Raw genomic sequence first — 18,768 nt, forward strand, 5'->3', positions numbered from 1 at the left:
TTCCGAGAAACGTTGTAAAATAGCTGTTTTTAGCGTTTCATATTTGTTTTGGGATGGAGCATTGCTCACAATGTCGATCAGCTGGTAAGCGATATTTAAAGGCAGAGATTTTAGCAACTGGTTGTATTTTTGCGCATCGCTTGTTATACGGTTTGCAGTAAAGTCTGCCTCGGCGATCGCAAACCAAATATCTGGTGATTCTGGCGCGAATTGAGGCAAATGCAAGTTTACGGCGTATACGAACTCTTGATGAGCTTGTGTACCCATGTACATTGCTGCTGCCGATGTGAGTGGTGTTTGGATGTTGCCAGTTGGATCACCACCAGAAAGTACGTTGCTTGGTTCTGGGAAATTAGGGACATCAGAGTCAAGCAAACTCTGATTTTTTTCGTCATCAGCCATGGTTCCCAGTTTAGGGATGTTTTTGGGAGGTGTTCTGTTAATCATGTGTATGTAAACAAAAAACTTACAGATTTTATGTGATCACGTAGATCACGTCGGGGTCACCAATGTGGTGTCTTTTATTGACACCAACTTCACAGAAGCTAAGTTACCACAAAAACAAGTGAGGTGAAGAAATGAAACACTTATGTTTTATTTAACACTTATTAAAAGAAATAGAATAATAATTTATTGATTAGCTAAATATATGTATACTAATTTTAAAAATACAGAAACTGTGCGGTTGGATATGAGAAAAAACCAGACCGAATTCAGAAGGAAAGAAAGTAAGAATGGAAAAATATTCAAATTTCAAATTTAATCTGCTCACTTGGGCAGTTTGATTTTTTGTACACTTTGAATCAAAATTATTCTGTTCTAGAATTGTCTATTTTAATTTTGTCATGAGCAGGCAGATGTGCCACCATCGCTACCGTGTCGCCACATGTTTTGGTTGTTCCTGCCATCTATCTGCAACTCAGAGAAAGAGAAGGGAAAAACAAATTCACCTCGGTCTACCGTTATTACTTTTACCGTAAATTATTGACAAACAAAAATTTTTCTAGAATTTATTATTATTTGTGAAAAGTTTTTTTTAATTCAAGAGTTAAAGAAATATATTTATAAAAGTGCTAAGTGTGGTTCTATATAAAAATGAGCTATAAAAATTCAAAAAGAAGGAAAAGAGGATGTGCATTGAATTGCACGGAGTTTCAGACTACGTTTAAGGTTCCAGACGAAGATGAAAGGTTAGTTTTATCCTGTTTAACTTTTGTGATTCGTTTGTTCTGTAATGCAGTACAAAATTCAAAAAAGTGGCTGGTATACGACCCACACTGATAACTTCCAATCTTTTCTGTCGATTTATCTTGCTTAAAAGGTTTGTAGGTTTTCGGGTTTTGTTAAAAAGATTGTCAAATTCTTCTAAAAATTTTAAAAATGAATAACAATATTATTTTGCATTTGATAGTTTGATTTCAAAATCTATTTTTGTAAACAAGATTTTTAGTGGAAAACCAATTTGAATGGCTTTTCTTAAAAGTTTTTATTTCTTACATAAACAAATACAAATCGGATGAATGAAACTATTTTGAAGTCAATATCTTATATTGTTCACGAGATATCGAGAAACAAACATCAATATTTACCAAATTGTTTGTATTTATTTTTGTATGAAAAAACGGACAGTTGGATTTTTATACAAAATTTACGAAATGTTTAAAACAATAGTTTCTGTAAAAAAAATAGTTTGAAGCCAATATTTTTAATTTTTGAAAATATATTTGAGTCGGAAGTAAATTTTTACCAAGTTTTAGTATTGTTTTTTGTAGGTTATTATTTTCAATTCAATTTTTCTCAAAATTTTACCAGCCACGTAATTCCTTGAGAATCCTTTCTGCATTATTATCTGTATAACAAAATTTATTTGAAGTCGTTATCTCTACTGGCTACTACTACGTTTAAATTTTTTTTAATCATTAGTAGGGAAATTTGGAGGTTGAATTTAAACCTCCAAGAATTACCCAAAAACGAAAGAGTCTGCGAAAGACACTTTTCGGACATCATGTTCGCTGGAAGTACCAGAAAGAGATTGAACCAATGGTCTGTGCCCAACCTGAGTGTTGAAGAATCCTTAGAATCCGTATTTACTTTTTACTTAAGTTTTACAATAGAGAGTTAGATGATAAAAGTTTTAGGAATAAAATGCTTACAGTATCCCATTTGTGAGTTACCTACTTACCCATTCAACATTCATATATTTTTACGTTGCTCGTTTTCTTCGCTAATTTTAATTTTACCTGAAAGCTTTTTCTGTGATATTATTGTTTGTCTTTTATGATATTTATATTTATATTTTTCATCTTTATTGTTTGCTTTTGTAATATTAATATTATTTATTTTTAGCATATGGTGTGCAATAGGCCTACTGGGGAAACCGAACACCATTTAAGAAAAAAATCGGTTAACGCGCCTTCATGCTACCTCAATAGCAAAGAAATTTGTCTTGAAGGTGGTGCGGAAAAGCATGAAAACCTCACGTAAATATGTAAATCTTGCTTAAAATAAATAAAACATATGTAAATAGATGTGTTCCTATATTATTGAAATATAATATTATTTTATTGCCAACATTTCTACACCTATTTTAAATTTCATAATTTACACAACAGTCATCATTCAAATAATTAAGGTAACTTAAAAATATCATAATTCTTATAACTCCAGGATGAATCTAAGCATATTTATAATAAAAAGAAAAACACTTTTGACTTACATTGATTTTATATCTAACACCCAATTAAGCTTATAGTGTGATGTATCTTCTTTTATTTTCTTCTTCATATACATAATAATTTTCATCTTATTTCACATACACAGTTTTCATCTTATTTTTTTTTCATGTCTCAAGGGTGTTGCACTATTAGTCGGCTTCTTCTCACCCCCGACGGCACCTTCTCGAAACGAGGAATTATAAGTGGAGGAACCATTAACCTATGTTTGTAGCATTCCAGAAAACGAAGCGTCAACTAATAAAATACAAAACAAAGCACTTTCACAAATATTGTTAAAGAATTAAACAGAATAAAAAACTAACCACTTTTCTGAATATAAATGCGACTTCCTATTACTTTCTTCGGTCTCACTAGTTCGACTGGTGCTGCTATGTTCAGAATGTAAGCCTCTCAACTGTTTGTATATTCGGTTGCATTATTCAATGAACTTCGACTTGCCTCTTGATGCTTATCTGCCTCTTCTTATGTTCACGAAACCGCGGGAAGTATCATATTCAAGGTCAATTTCACTGTGAGAACCAGCAGGTGCTTAGCAGTGATGTAGCTGGCCATTGGTTTTATTCGCATCTGGTGAATCATTTTCAAGAGTTCTGGTGATTTCATTATGAGTTGTGATTCTAAAATTAAAGATAGTTTTCAATGCAAGACTTCAAAAGTATTTCGAAAAAGTGTTAAACTTACCTAACGATATACACAAATAGCAACAATTGACTCTGGCAAAAACTCAACTGCACCGCTTGAAGCTGCGACTGCTCCCCACCACGTTGAAGCACCATTGCTATTCCTAGCACCACTAGCCACTGTTCCAACAATCTTCCACACTTGATTCTTAAATCGTTTTGGCATTTTCTTTCTTATTTTATATACACAATGAAAAAATTTGTGTTTTCCTTATTTTATTACATCCAATTATAATTAAATAATGGGTTGAAATAAAATATGAACGAAATTGTTTTGTTTTCTAATTCTAATTCTACGAGAAATGTCAAATGTCTGAAGTTTTTTCTCTCTCTCTCTCTCTGCTCTTCGAGGTGAAACATGTATACACCGATACGAATTCAACACGCTATAAAAAATGAGAGTAAGAGGTTTCAAAGGGACGGAGACGAGGAAATTTGGCTCTCTCATTTAGTTTTTTCTCTCTGGTCCCACCGATTTCGATGATCCACACCCACTTACTTTAACTTCTTAAGATCACACACTACTTGTTGAAATCACAACATCAATATTCAAATAACAGAATTAACGCTGATAATTTGTGAACAAAAGTTTTATTTTGATAAAAATGGATAATTAATTTCAGGTACAGAAGGGGTATGTTTATGGTTAAACAGCTGACTTCTGACAATTACAATTTGACAGAGCTTGAATATCAGACAGTTATGGTGGAAAAAAAAGGCACGATAACATCAGAATTTTTAAATGGTAGACTTTAATAAAGTCTACCATTTAAAAATTGTTTAGTTTCTGTAAGGAATTATACAAATACCTTTAGACTTTATGGATTACAAAATTATCTCCTAAAATGTTGCAGGTTTATTGAATAAGACTATCTTTATTAGATTTTATAATTTTCTTAATCAACTAGAATATGCTTACTTTTTTTGTAGAAAATATTTGTCGATGAGACTAACTTTATTGAGTTGGATAGTAAGTTTATTAATGTTTAATTTAAATAAATAACAGCTGTGAAATGTGTGAATTTTGAAATTCTTTTTATTCGACATTTTGTTTTACACTTTTAAAGAGTTTAACTTAAACAAAACACAATATTATAAGTAGATTGCCGAATAATGTATCCTCTCAGCTGAGCAGGAAGACATTTACAATAATTAAATCTCATAAACATAAGAATTTATTCGATTTTAAATACATTTCTATAACAATTTATAAACTTAATTTATAACTATTAAAGAAAACTAAATTACAAGCTTTACCTGGATGCAAGGCTTTTTAGGGGCCGGTTATAGCTATCAGTAAAATTTTAGTTTTTAGTTTTTGAACATGTTACAGATTTCTTTCTAGCAAAAGATTGATGCAATAAGATGAATCCTATATACAAGTATTTTTTTCAAAAAGAAACAATGTATCGATAGTTATATTTAATTTATATATGTATCCATTTTAAATTTTTTAATGATGAAATTTCATTTTACTGAACAGCTTTCGTTTTACTGTTGGTGATTCCAATCACATCATTAAAAACTTTACTGAAAAAAGCAACAGTAAAAAACAAACACTTCAAAGCGACATTTTATTTAATGACTTAAATTTACTGATTGCTATAAATGCTCATCAGTTAAACATTTCAGATTCCTCCTGTTTCTTCCTGTTTCGGCCATAGCCGGCTCTTTAGGTATTTTTTATTTTATATAATCCTGTTTGATATAATAAATTTGAATAATACGATTAATTTCAGCGTATTTTTTCGTTTGAAATTAATGAAACATCATTTTAGAGAATTGACAGAAATAAAAGCTCAAGTTAAAACTTCAGATTTGCTGATTTTACGTGAATGCAGGAAGCCGTACAAAAAGGTAAGAAATGTCATGGAATTGAGCAAAAATAGAAGGTCAAATGGCTGTGTTCAATCTTGTGTTGGATGGGCTATCCTGGATGGATAATGGATTTTAAGATACATAATTGAACAATTTGTATGCTTTAATTAAAATAGCAATTAGATAGACGGACATTTAGATTTCAAGGTCAAAATTTATTGTAAACTAAAATTTTCTATGGACAATTTAAATAATTCACTGGATTTTTTCTAAAAAAACTTACAAATTTGAAATCAATTTTTTGTTTCCTTCAAATTGATAAGTTGAACAAGCTGTTTTCTCAGATACCAGAAATTCTTGGATACCTTTTTTGACATCACAGCTGTTTTGGACCTCTTTTCTTCTACACGTAAAACACTATCAAAAAAATATCGGTCTGAGATTGAATGCAGCTAACTTAAACGACAAGTTGGATAAAAGGATCCATTCATCAAAATCTCAATGATGGTAAAGTAGTGAGGGGAACTAATGCAACTTAATTTCATACCACAAATTATTTGCTCTTTGTGCAACTCAAATATTAAAATTCTTAAAAAATAAAAAGGAATATTCTTGGCAGTGACCTTAACGCAAAGAGTTTAAAAAAAAGTATAGTAGAGCTTGGCTTCTTTTTTAACGTTTATGTTGTTGGTGTGATAGTTATGTATTATTTGAGCTATTTAAGCAATTAAATCCAAGAATCTTACCAAACATCTATGTACGTACATACATAAATTATTTTCACTGAATAAAATGCTGCTTGTAAATTGAATGTAAAGTTGTTGAACAAATTACTTTTTAAATTTTAAACTCTTGTTTTTGTATCGAACAAAATATATTATAAAAACAACAATTGAACTATATGCATATAGTGCTAAGTGTAGCAACCATTTATTTGTATAGAAATCATTTTAATTTTTGAAATATCATAGTTTATTAGTTTTGCTATAAAATTTATATTAAAATATGTCAAAAAGTCTTAAGTACTTATATCTTTTTAAAAGTGACCGTGACGCAATCATTACATGCTAATGTAGAAATCGTTCTCGCAACGAGAGGTTAAAACTTTTATCTTCAGGGAGATGTCTACCCTCTTTCATGGCCCGATTCGTAGAAAGTGAAAAAGTACCAATAGAAGCATCCGACCTATAGGGAACTGGGAATGAATTTGGAAAACGGTTCGCAACCGATATTGGTTGTAACTTAGATTGACGTTGATTATGAGATTCATTATGTTTGCTAGAATCTTTTATATGATCTAACTCGTTTTCACTCCTTGAAACGGGAACCTCTTTACTTGTGGGGAACAGATAAAAAAAGTTGAGATATGAGCAGACGCGTTGAAAGAATCCCAATTCTTTTGGTGGAGTTCCCAAATATTGTTTATTGATATTTAAATCCTTTTGCGTTGTTTCACTCGTTGGCACTGGTAGCTCATATGTGTCAGATTGTATTTGGATGTTATCTTTTTTGTCTGCTGTACTGTCCGTGTAATCCAATGACTCAATGAATGCTTTAATTAAATCAATTCCACTTTCAGTTTCCGTCAACTCACGAATTGTTTCAATTGTCTCTTCACGCGATGTTGTGCCTAAGAGATTACTTAATTCGCTTAAGCTGGGAATTTGCTCCAAATTTGTAATCCCCAGTTTTGTTGAAGCGGTTTCAATCAAATCAACAGGAAGCTTTTCATTTTCATTATCAAATGATATTGGTGATGCTTTAGTAGGTCTTATTATTGGTGGGTTTGTAACAACTTCATAGTAGGGATATTTTGTGGGACTTATGTTTTTAATATTCTTTGGTAGTGATATCTTTATAGGCTCAAAAGTAATAACTGTTTTGTCTTTTTTTAAAATAACCGGGTGATAAGCGATCGTTGTTTTCAAGATCACAAGAATAAGAAACATCTAAAAATGTAAGCATTTAGAAAAATAAACGAGCACAATTTTGTTAAAAAACTCACTTTAAGGCACATTGTTTAAAATGAAATGTTAGATGAATGAAACGGTTCGGTTTGGAAAGAACTATTATACAGTTATGACCTCTATGCCGATCAAAATATAAAAGACTAGATTCGAAACGAGGAACACCTTAATATATATGGGGTCTTTATCTACCTGTAATACTGTACATATTTATAATACTTTCCAAGGCAATTCCAGTAGGTCCTTAAAATAATGATAATGAGAAAGATATTTAAATTTGTCAGGTATTTTTTAATAGGGGTTAATATTTGTTGGGTGTTTTCAGTATACCTGTATGTCCATACAAATTATTTAGAATTCAATTTAAAGGATTCTTTTTTCCTTTACTTAATTCTCTTGTGAAAATTGATTTCTTGTTTTATGACTGCCTTGTTTTCTAATGGAAGTGAAAAATAATGAATAATAAATTACAAAGAGTTTACATACTAACTAAATAAACAGCAGCGTGAAATTGTATATTTTTCAACTGTGAACCATACAAGTGTCGCAAAGACTTTTAAGAGCGAAAATGATTTTTATGTTTGTGCTAAGACAAATTTTCGTAGGTACTTTTTTTAATCGACATATGGCGAATTAGTTTGCAAGAATGTACTTCCATATTTTCTCTTAAAATACTGTTTTCAGTATAGTTTGTCATATACAATTATTATTTAATTCTCTTGTATTTTAATACAAAACAGTGAAGTTTTAAAACCGTTTCATAATAAAAATTCAATAATTTAGTTCAGTAACAATTCACAAATCATTTCATTCTGTTCTCCAAATGACCGGTAGAGTTGTCAATTTTATCCCTTAAATATATTTAGCGTCATCATTTCCAATCAATAAAGATCAAAAATCAATAAGTACATATTTTAAGAAATTTAATCGCCTAAACAGTTTTGAAAGAAAATTAAATGTTTTAAAGAAAGGCGTACCTGCATATTTTCAAAATTAAAGCATTGGATAAATTATTTATTATATGTTACACTTGTTAAAGATTAAGGCGATGTTGTTGATTAACTATAAACTAAAGTAAAATTACATTAATATTCCAAAAAATGCGGAAGTTATTAATTGAAGGGTACTTAGTAGTACTTAAACTATCATACAAAACTAATCAGCCTTGTAGAAATGATTTTATCAAATATCTCCCGTACTTAAAACTTTCTCTGGGCTAAAAGTGTCACTACATATACGTAAGACCCTTATATCCCCCGTCTTGATATACGGTCATGAATCATTGACTATGACAAAGCTCATTGGGTTGTTTTTTGAAAAACATTTCATCTGAAATTCGAGTATGAGAGCCATTTACTTACATATTTGAAAGTCGACTAACATACATACTTTAGAAAGTTACTGGTGACTCGGAAGGAATATCAGTTAATTATTTCTTTACTTCATTCTTACTTAGGTTTGAGCAAATAGGATTCTAATGTGGTCAAGGGCAGTAATTGGTAATATAAGGAATTGGCAAGTTTTTGCCAAACATAATTTAGGTTCATTGCAAAGTGAATAAACAGTTAATTTTGGAGAATAAATTTACAAAACTTTCTGCTAAAAATTAATATTGAAACAACATTTTTTTTTTAATTTATGATTTTGGTGTGATTCAAATCTATTTTTTTTTAAAGACAGGCCTTTTGCATTAAGTTTTCATTTTGTTTGTTCTTTTTTTGTACATATATACTTCTATCTCCAAAAATTATTTCTAATTTTTTTGACTAATGCAGTTTAAGCTCATTTCAATTTTAAACATAATTTTAACAATAATGTCCGTTTTAATTACACACATAATGTGCAATAAAATACATGCTAAGAAAAGGAATCTTTTTTCGTCTCAATTTTTCTTTTGTACTTTTATTTAAACGACTTAACGTGAACAAGCTATTAAAAACAAACAATTATTTAAAAATGTAAGTATTGGAGAGCTAAAGATAAATTTGAAAAATCACTAAAAGAAATAAAAAATGTTCGTTATCATGATCAGACATTTTATCAAATAAAATCAATTCACATATTTGTTTTATAGTTTAACATTCATAAGATACAAAATAATTGTTCATTCACTCATTTTTGAAAAAAACCATGTCGTGAATTTAAAATTCAAAGTAACAAAACTAAAAATAATATGCAGATAAAGATTAAATATTATATTCATGAAGAGGCTTTTGACACTCCAACAAGGGCGGGTCGTATGCATCTCTCGTGCAGTTTGTATCCAATTTTGCTGACAACTACAACTGTGTTTGGCTCTACTTTGTCATCATCCTATAAATTAAATTGATTTTGTATTAACAATTATTTTAATTTCATATTCGAATAACCTTTTGAAAAAGTGCTTCGTGGAAGTTTGGATCAAACTTTTCGTTCAATGGATTTATTGGTTCTAGTCCATGACGTTTAAAAACTTGTCCTAAGGAAGCCTTTGTCATTGTGAGACCTTCATAGAGGTTTTTTAAGTGTTTGTTGTTTTCGTTTATCTACAAAGAAATTTCAAAATTATCGTTAAATAAATCTGCCAATTCACAAGTTCTGTCCATTTTGCTTGTATCAATGATACATTTATTGTCCCATAACGTATGCTAATAAATTTAAATAAGAACATTATATGTGCCTTTATTAAATCTGATAACATCAATACAAAAATAAATAAATTGGGTGGCGCAATAGTCCGTTTAGAACTAGATCCTAGTGACTTACGACTATCAACCATTCCTGTGTGCGAGTAATGTTGTCAGGAATGGAAGAGGCAGTACCAGTGAAAAGACATAGGCATAGCTGCCTCGAACCCAAGACCTCTGGCATGACAGTCCAACACACTAACCATTATGCCACGGGTACTACAATAACATCAATATATATCAGGAAAAAAGAAGTAGAAGAAGAAGAGTTCTCAAGGCATTTCTGTATAACCAGCGTTTGGATAGAACAAATCCATAATAAGCTCGTTGAGCTCGAAAACTCAATGTTGTGTTAATGCTAGTTTCAAGTAAAACTGAATTGGATGAGTAAGATGATGAGTAGATTGCTAACAAAGAATACTGATTAAAAAATTAAGTTTTCCTTTTTTTGTTTGTATAGGAATTTGTTGACTTTAGTTCTTAACAAGAAAGGAACAATTATTTACAAACTATAAATATTTATCTTCTAGATACAGTTTAATTCCCTTAGTATCTCACACACTTTAACTCTATCTGAAGTCTGAAATACCTTGAATGTTTCCTTTGTGGATTTGAATGATTCGTTTTAGCTACATTGCGATTTTAGCTATGTGCTCAAATTCGGAAATATTATGTTTCAGCATTATTTTAATATTTTGTTTAAAAAATATATTTAAAAAAAAACTTGATGTTATGACTACGACTTCGTAACAAGATAATGTTTTTTATTTGTAAAAAATACTACTTCATGAATAACCATAGCCTCGAAGGCCTTAATATATGTATGTACGTGAATTTTTGAATTACAAAAAGTTTGTACCTATCTCACAATATATTGATTTTTTAACCGGTTTCAAAATAAGGCTGCCAAACATATAATAAAATGTGTAACTTGATTGTCATCAACAAAGCCTTGGGTTTGATAATGTTTCAATTACCTCTTCTTTGGGGACAGCTTCAGTAGCATGACCCAGAATATCAGCCACCTCCAGCAAATCTTTGCAGAAACCTTGAATGCCAAAAATTTTGGCATCGCTTATCTGTTTTGTTAGACGTGTACGTAGATTTTCACCATCAGCTAATGACCTCTTGTACTTGTCAGTTAGTTCATTGGTCTGCTCCTTCAGAGCTTCTATTTCCTTCGTCAAAGTTTCGATGTCGGCGACCAGTTTCTTTTCATTTTCATTAAGTTCAGCTGTGCCAGTTTTTGTTGATGGTTCAGCCTTTTCACTTCCAAAATGACGAAATGTGATGTAACTTGGTGAAACCCATGATGTTTTTCTTAGAAAATAAAAGATCAAAAACAAAAGAAACATTAATTAAAGATTTTAGGAATAAGTTATTAAATTATCTTTGGTATTAGAAATTTCATATGGTTACAATATTACGTCACGTTGAACATGGTTCGAAAGTCTTCATTTACTTACCGCGCATTATGAGTTTGAAAGTATGAAATAATGCGATTCGTTCGCGTTAAATATGTTACTGTTTTTGTCGTCATTTTAATTTAAAGACAACTTAATTTAAATCGTGTAAATCCAAATGATGGGAAGAATCGAGAAATTACACCAGGTTAGTAGATTTTGAATTTACTATTAACTTCGGTTTTGATTCTGACAGCCGAACTGGAAGTGATTAGAAATTTGACATTGGAATTGGAAGAGATATCATGGTTTCTTCGTATATAGAACTTATGTACAAAGATGTTGCAACATTCAACTACTTAGCGATTCTAGCGCTTGTTGTTTTAAAAAGAAAACTATCGTACTCTTTAAGGCTGTAACACAAGTGACGTCGATAAGACTTGCACAACATAACGGAAAGATGATTATAAAGGGTGGTTACATTTTAAGGGCCGAAGCTATTGAAGCTGCCAAAAGCCTACCCAAAATCAATGAACAGCAGGTATAGTGGTTAGGTAAGATAAGGTTATATTGGTTCTCGTGATGGAGTAGGACACGCTTGGGCCAGTTTAATTGCCCATCAGTGGTGAGCAGTAAATAATTTCAAATGGTATATCTAAGAAAAGTTTGTTACCAACAATTTGAATTGCAAAAGTTTATTTTAAATTTTTTCTCGCAATGCATGTCTTAACGTCAAGCCAAAAAGTCAACTATTTAAAAACAACTTTGCTATACATTTAGTCATTTAATTAAATGTAGCAATGTGCTTAACGCATACAAAAAGTGTTTTCGAAAGAAAACTTTTTGGCAGATGCATATACATATTGTCATCGAGTCTTATTTTTAAAAATAAAATTTGTGAATGGCAACATTCTAATTTGTCATGTCAAGTATAATTGTCTCCCTTTCGAACGAAAGAGAAAAACAATTATGAAACATTGGGCGCGCATGATCTCTTCTCGACGAAATTTTAAGGTTAGAATTAAAAGAAAGACGAATTTTTGGTTAGTTGCTAAAAGCAAGTTTAAAATTGAAGTTAAAATCTGACCAATTGTAAGTTTTGTATTTTTTGTTAAGAAATATTTCTAATATTATATATTTTTCTCTAGAAAATAAAATCGAACCAAATAAAATACATTTGAGTTGTTCTTCGATATTTATTCTTGGACAGAGTTTTTTGTGCTTGCAGCAACATAATTTTATTTTAATTGTTGGTGGTACCTATTCCACAACCGATTTTCTTAGGAAAAGATCACCACTACAGTTTTTCCTAGCCATTTGTTACGGAGAAAATGGTTCACAGTTGCAGTTTGTCCAGTTGTCGTCTACCAGATGATGACTCTATGGTATCTTGTGAAAGGTGTAAGCGCTGGTGGCATTACAGCTGTCACGATTTTGATCCCAGCAAGTACGACACAATAACTCCCTGGTTTTGTGAGGAGGAAGATTGTGTTCTACGAGAAGAGGGTGAAGTTTCAGGTGTGTTTCCAAGTCGCAGAGAATCTTTGCCAACAGCCGCTTCCACAGTAGATGAGGTCGAAGATGAAATTAATTTAATCATAGAAGCTGCTGCAGTGGCGCAAGCTGCTGTGGCTCATCGAGACAAGGAACTTTTGGAGTTGCGTGCTGAACTTGCGGAGACCAAGTTGAAGTTGTCAAAGGTCGCTATCGTCAATGATCACGTAGATTCTAACTCCATCAGCGTTCCAAAATCGAATTTAAACGCTTCAAAAACGAACAAGTTAGAAATAATTAAAAAGATCCAGGCTAATCATCAGGCACTTTTGAACAGCACGATTGGACACTACCAGTCTACTCCGTTACGACAAACTCTCTCTAAGAAACCAGACCAGCCTACACCACCGTTGCAAGAAACATCCGATCAGCATACAAGGGGAAGTGATACTTTTTCTCGAGACCAAGATATGGCAAATCTCCTTACTATATTAAATCGCAACAATGTGCAGGAGCTGCCGAATTTCTCAGGTGATAATAAAAGAGAGTGGCCTTACTTTGAAGAGGTTTTTAGATGTACCACGATCGAGGGGAGATACAGCTCTAAAGAAAATGTTGCACGTTTGCGTAAGGCATTAAAGGGAGAGGCCTATCAACTTGTAAGCGACCGTCTCAAATACTCATCTGATGCTGATGCGATAATGGATTCACTCCGCACCATGTTTGGTCGCTATGACGTCTTGGTTCACGACTTGACTTCGGATTTATTAAACCTCCCGAAGCTCACTTCGAAGTGTGATCCCAAGATTCGTTTATGGGCAGTAAAGCTCAACGGATTTGTCGCAGATATCAAAGCGATGAATAGAGAAGAAGACCTTACAAATGGATATGTTCTCACTAACCTAGCTTCTAGGTTAGCTGCAGGGCTTTACCAAGAATGGCAAAAGAGAAAATCAGTATTGTCAAGAGTTAATTTTCAACATTTTGCTGAGTTTATCACGGAAAGGGTTCTCGATTTACCTCCTGATCTGATGAAACCTGGTGGAACTTCAGAGCAAAAAAAATCACAGTCAGCTGTTATCACGAAATCTTCTCGAGTCCTTTTACATCAACCTGTTTCTTCATCTGCGTCAACCAGCCCATGTTGTAAGTGCCACAAACAACATTCTTTGCTTCAGTGCGAAGAGTTTTTAGCTTTGTCCCCAGATCAGAGGCAGAAATTCGCTAAGGAGAACTTTGTATGTTTCACATGCCTGGACCCATCGAAACACCAGTGGAAAGCATGTGGGAAAAAAAGATCGTGTGGTACTGACGGTTGCAACCGACGTCACCACCCGCTGCTGCACATGACATCAAGTGGCAGCAACTTCGAGTTAAATTCAGCTGCAGTTCCGTTCAATCCACAACCGCATTTCCACTCATCCCATGTTGGAACCGATGTCTCAATCATGTTCAAGATAGTCCCAATAAGGATTTATGGTAATGGAGACTTGTTTGCGGATACTTACGCTTTTCTGGATGATGGATCATCATTGTCGATGATTGAGCAGGATCTCTTTGTTGAACTTGGGCTGGATGGACATCCCGAACAACTAACGTTGCAGTGGACGAAAGGGGTGTCTCGGATTGAAGATTCTATACGTACTTCTTTGTCTGTGTCTGGCATTAAGAGTCGTAAGCGGTATGTATTAGAGAATGTTTACACCATCAAGGATCTAGGACTTGCTAGTCAGTCTATTGATGTTACCCGTTTACAAAGCAAATATCCCCATCTTCGAGGCCTCCCACTTTCTGATCTGGTGAATGCTCGTCCGAAAATATTGCTTGGCTTGGATCAAGCAAAATTCTTACTAGGCCATGGTCAGCGTCATGGCAAGGATGAAGAACCTCACGCCTTAAAGACTCTCTTAGGCTGGATCGTGTACGGCAAATCAGTTCCATCGATGAATTTGTCTAGTTTGAATCCGGTTTCGAAACCATCTATGAACCTCATGTTCCATCATGCTATTAGGGAGGAAGTTGACCTTCACGATCTTGTTCAGCTCCATTTTACCACCGAGGAGTTTGGTGTCATGCCTCCAAAGGGTGAATTGCGAAGTCGAGAAGTCAGTCGTTCCTTTGATATAATGGAACGGTCATTAAAATTGGTAGACCGGCAATATGAGATCGGCCTTTTGTGGAACTCTGATGACGTAAAACTGCCTGACAGTTACGATATGGCTTTTAAACGTCTTATTGGGTTGGAGAAGTCCTTAAGGAAGAAGCCTCATCTACTGGAATGGCAAAACAATTATTTTCGTGATTTGATCTCTAAGGGTTATGCTAGAATAGCCTCGAAGGAAGACCTGGAGAAGGATTGGCCTCGGGTTTGGTACGCGCCAACCTTTATAATTGTAAATCCAAATAAGTTTCCACCAAAACCCAGATGTGTGGCAGATGTGGCTGCAAAAGTCAATGGTATATCGTTAAATACCCACTTGATGAAGGGCCCAGACAACCTAGTCCCATTACATGCTGGACTTTTCAAATTCAGGGAACGGCAAGTAGCTGTGAACGCCGATGTGCGTGAGATGTTCCACAGAATCCGAATAAAGTCTGAAGACCAGCAGTGCCAACGCATTCTATGGCGGGAAGGAGACACCTCTAGGCAACCGACTGTTTACATCATGGAGGTCATGATGTTTGGCCCTAGATGTTCTCCAACATGCGCGCAGTATGTTAAAAATCACCATGCCAACCTTTTCAAACTTGAGTGCCCAGAAGCCGTGGATGGATTGACTAAACGCACGTACGTCGATGACTATTTCAATAGCCATAACTCAGTTGAAGAAGCTATTTCTGTTACGAGAGATGCTATTCGTATTTGCCACACTATGAATTTTGATCTCGTTGGCATACAATCAAATAGTCGTGGCCTTTTGGACCAGATGCCGAAGGGTTATGTCAATTCTAAGTTGGTAAGCATTGATCCTAACGAAAGCGATAGTTTCTTTTCTAAAGTTCTAGGTATGTTTTGGCATCCATCCACTGATCACTTCTCATACAAACTTTCGGATGAGGAGACAATGAAAGAAATGTTAGCCGAGGATGCTGTTATTTCAAAACGACAGATGCTTAAGACCATAATGAAGATTTTCGATCCTCTGGGTATTGTATCATTGTTCATCATCCGTGGACGGATTATACTTCAAGAAGTATGGAGAGAAGGGTATGATTGGGACGAGCCAGTGTCACTTCATTTGCGAAGCTTGTGGTTGAGCTTTATAAATGATCTAAAGCAAATCGAAAATATCAGAATTCCTCGACGCTACGTAATGTGGAACCCTGACGATTGTAAAGTAAGTCTCATAGTTTTCGTCGATGCGTCAGAAAAGGCTTTTGCCGCAGTGGCCTACTTTCGTTTTGCTCGCAATGATGATGTTAAAGTTGCACAGGTCATGGCGAAGGCCAAAGTTGCACCTGTAAAACAATTATCGATACCTCGTTTGGAGTTACAGGCTGCTGTGCTGGGTGTTCGATTGTCAGCCACCATTCAGGAGTCACATACTATTAGAATTGACGAGTTGTTGTTTTTATCTGATTCGAAGACTGTGCTTGCATGGATCAATTGCACCAGTAAATTACCCTCCTTCGTTGCATCTCGAGTAGGTGAAATTCTAGAGTCCACTTCTTCGCGTCAGTGGTTTCATATCGGCTCTAAAGATAACGTGGCCGATGATGGGACAAAACGATTCGAGGCATCAATGGGAGATCAAAATACAAGATGGTTCCAAGGTCCAGATTTCCTAAAACTCTCATTCAAAGAATGGCCCATCACACCTTGCATAACTGTGTCCAATTCTGTGAGAAATAATAGTAAAGGCACCTTATTATTGCTCCACGTTTATAATCGAAAAAGTTACTATGGTGCATATAATTTGTTATCCGCGAGATTTCAAGCCAGATGGTCTTCCTCCGTCAGAGTCATTGCATTTTTGCTACGGTTCAAACGAATCCTTCAGAGAAAGAAAACCGATAGAGAAGTTTTTGTTACGCCTAGTGAGTTTCGTCAAGCCGAAGACTGGTTATTTAGGAAGATCCAAGAAGAGTCTTTCTCTAGTGATATCACTTTTCTTAGGTCAAGTGGTAAGGTCGGCTCTTCAAGCTCTATCCTGAGTTTGACGCCGTTTCTTGACGAGGATGGTACATTACGACTTAGTTCGAGGGCTCAAAAGGCAAATTCTTCGTATTCATCCCGAAATCCAGCAATACTACCCAGCAGACATCCACTGGTCAACTTGTTCATCGATTATCATCATCAAAAGAACTGTCATATGGGAACTGCCACTGTTATTTCTGACATTCGTGAAAGCGCCTGGATAATCAGCATTCGAGGAGCCGTTGAGAGAGTGCGAAAGGCATGTTTTATGTGCAAACGCCTCAAGGCAAGAGCGGCTGTGCCGCTAATGGGGCAGCTTCCCAAAGCTCGCTTAGCCTTTGACTCCAGACCTTTTACTCATGTTGGAGTAGATTGTTTCGGCCCTTTGTTGGTAAAATTTGGTCGAGGTACTGTAAAACGCTACGGTATGATTTTCACCTGCCTTACATTCAGAGCAGTGCAGATAGAGTTGTTGAACGACCTAAGTTTGGACCAATGTACGATGGCTGTTAGACGTTTCCTTATTAACCGAGTTGTCACCAGATATTTCTATAGTGACAACGGTCTTAACTTTGTGGGTACAAAAAATTTATTGGATAAGGATGCTAAAGAGATGGAAGTCTCCCTCTGTGAATATTCGTCAGGGCAGGAGGGTGTTTTATGGCGCTTTATCCCGGCCTATTCTCCATGGATGGGCGGGGCTTGGGAACGTCTTATCCAGTCTATCAAAAGGAGCATCGATTTCGTCCTTAAAGGTCTCGTTCCTAGAGAAGATGTTTTGCGAAACGCCCTCATGGAGGCTCAGGGCCAGATAAACCGACGCCCGCTAACACACATTCCGGTTGATCCTGAAGACCCGAAACCTCTTACTCCGAACTCTATGCTCTTCGGGGAAGATGATCGAGACGTTACGGCCCCTGGAATATTCTCGGAAGCAGATTTTTGCAGCAAACTTTATAGTCGCCGATGCCAGCACTTGATGGCTCAGCTAGTAAGGCCCTGGTACCGCGAATATCTGCCTGTTATCATCAGACGGTCAAAGTGGTTTAAAGACACGAAACCGGTTCAGATGGGAGACATCGTAATCGTAATCGAACCCAACGAAATACGTTCAGCCTGGCATTTAGGTCGTGTCATTGAGATTTATCCGGGACCAGATGGAGTTGCACGAATGGCTGACGTGAAACTATCTAACGGAGTTATAAAATATAAGCGTTCTATTGGGAGACTCGCTGTGTTGGACTTGGAGTCTTCATCCTAGGACCTAGTTCTCAGACGGGCCCCGGAATGTCATCGAGTCTTATTTTTAAAAATAAAATTTGTGAATGGCAACATTCTAATTTGTCATGTCAAGTATAATTGTCTCCCTTTCGAACGAAAGAGAAAAACAATTATGAAACATTGGGCGCGCATGATCTCTTCTCGACGAAATTTTAAGGTTAGAATTAAAAGAAAGACGAATTTTTGGTTAGTTGCTAAAAGCAAGTTTAAAATTGAAGTTAAAATCTGACCAATTGTAAGCTTTGTATTTTTTGTTAAGAAATATTTCTAATATTATATATTTTTCTCTAGAAAATAAAATCGAACCAAATAAAATACATTTGAGTTGTTCTTCGATATTTATTCTTGGACAGAGTTTTTTGTGCTTGCAGCAACACAAATAATGTCTTAAATAAACAAATATGTAGCAATTTTAAATGAAAATAGGAACATCACAATTCAGAAATGTTTTGTTAAAAATAATAATAAAATAAAGAAAATGTAGGTATTAAATAGTTAAAAGCAAAAATATTTTATTTCTAATAAATATATTGATTTCATTGAGTTTAATAAAATATGCATTATGCTTTTAGATCTAATTTACACG

At 34.4% G+C, this 18,768-nt stretch overlaps 3 protein-coding genes and 1 long non-coding RNA gene across 4 annotated transcripts; 1 reads left to right on the forward strand and 3 right to left on the reverse strand.

Annotated features, from left to right (window-relative positions):
• Positions 1–2,585: 2,585 nt before the first annotated feature.
• LOC129951215 (uncharacterized) lies at positions 2,586–3,826 on the reverse strand. Its single transcript, XR_008782150.1, has 3 exons — positions 3,417–3,826; positions 3,038–3,352; positions 2,586–2,969 (listed from the first exon to the last, which is right to left on the reverse strand). It is a non-coding gene; the product is annotated as an uncharacterized LOC129951215 (long non-coding RNA).
• A 2,305-nt stretch (positions 3,827–6,131) lies between these two features.
• LOC129952872 (uncharacterized) lies at positions 6,132–7,959 on the reverse strand. The gene is made up of 2 exons (XM_056065787.1): positions 7,239–7,959; positions 6,132–7,182 (listed from the first exon to the last, which is right to left on the reverse strand). Exons 1-2 carry the CDS (start codon positions 7,248–7,250, stop codon positions 6,301–6,303), a joined length of 894 nt encoding a protein of 297 aa, XP_055921762.1. The 5' UTR covers positions 7,251–7,959; the 3' UTR covers positions 6,132–6,300.
• A 1,123-nt stretch (positions 7,960–9,082) lies between these two features.
• Positions 9,083–11,541, reverse strand: LOC129952297 (grpE protein homolog, mitochondrial). The gene is made up of 4 exons (XM_056064814.1): positions 11,333–11,541; positions 10,844–11,186; positions 9,570–9,725; positions 9,083–9,513 (listed from the first exon to the last, which is right to left on the reverse strand). The coding sequence occupies exons 1-4, from the start codon at positions 11,404–11,406 to the stop codon at positions 9,400–9,402; spliced, it is 687 nt and encodes a 228-aa protein (XP_055920789.1). The 5' UTR covers positions 11,407–11,541; the 3' UTR covers positions 9,083–9,399.
• Positions 11,542–12,140: 599 nt separating this feature from the next.
• LOC129952526 (uncharacterized) lies at positions 12,141–18,482 on the forward strand. The gene is made up of 2 exons (XM_056065140.1): positions 12,141–12,361; positions 12,418–18,482. The coding sequence occupies exon 2, from the start codon at positions 12,601–12,603 to the stop codon at positions 18,160–18,162; it is 5,562 nt and encodes a 1,853-aa protein (XP_055921115.1). The 5' UTR covers positions 12,141–12,361; positions 12,418–12,600; the 3' UTR covers positions 18,163–18,482.
• The last annotated feature ends 286 nt before the right edge of the window (positions 18,483–18,768 follow it).

The sequence above is a fragment of the Eupeodes corollae genome, chromosome 3, assembly GCF_945859685.1.
Source record: "Eupeodes corollae chromosome 3, idEupCoro1.1, whole genome shotgun sequence".
NCBI lineage: Eukaryota > Metazoa > Arthropoda > Insecta > Diptera > Syrphidae > Eupeodes > Eupeodes corollae.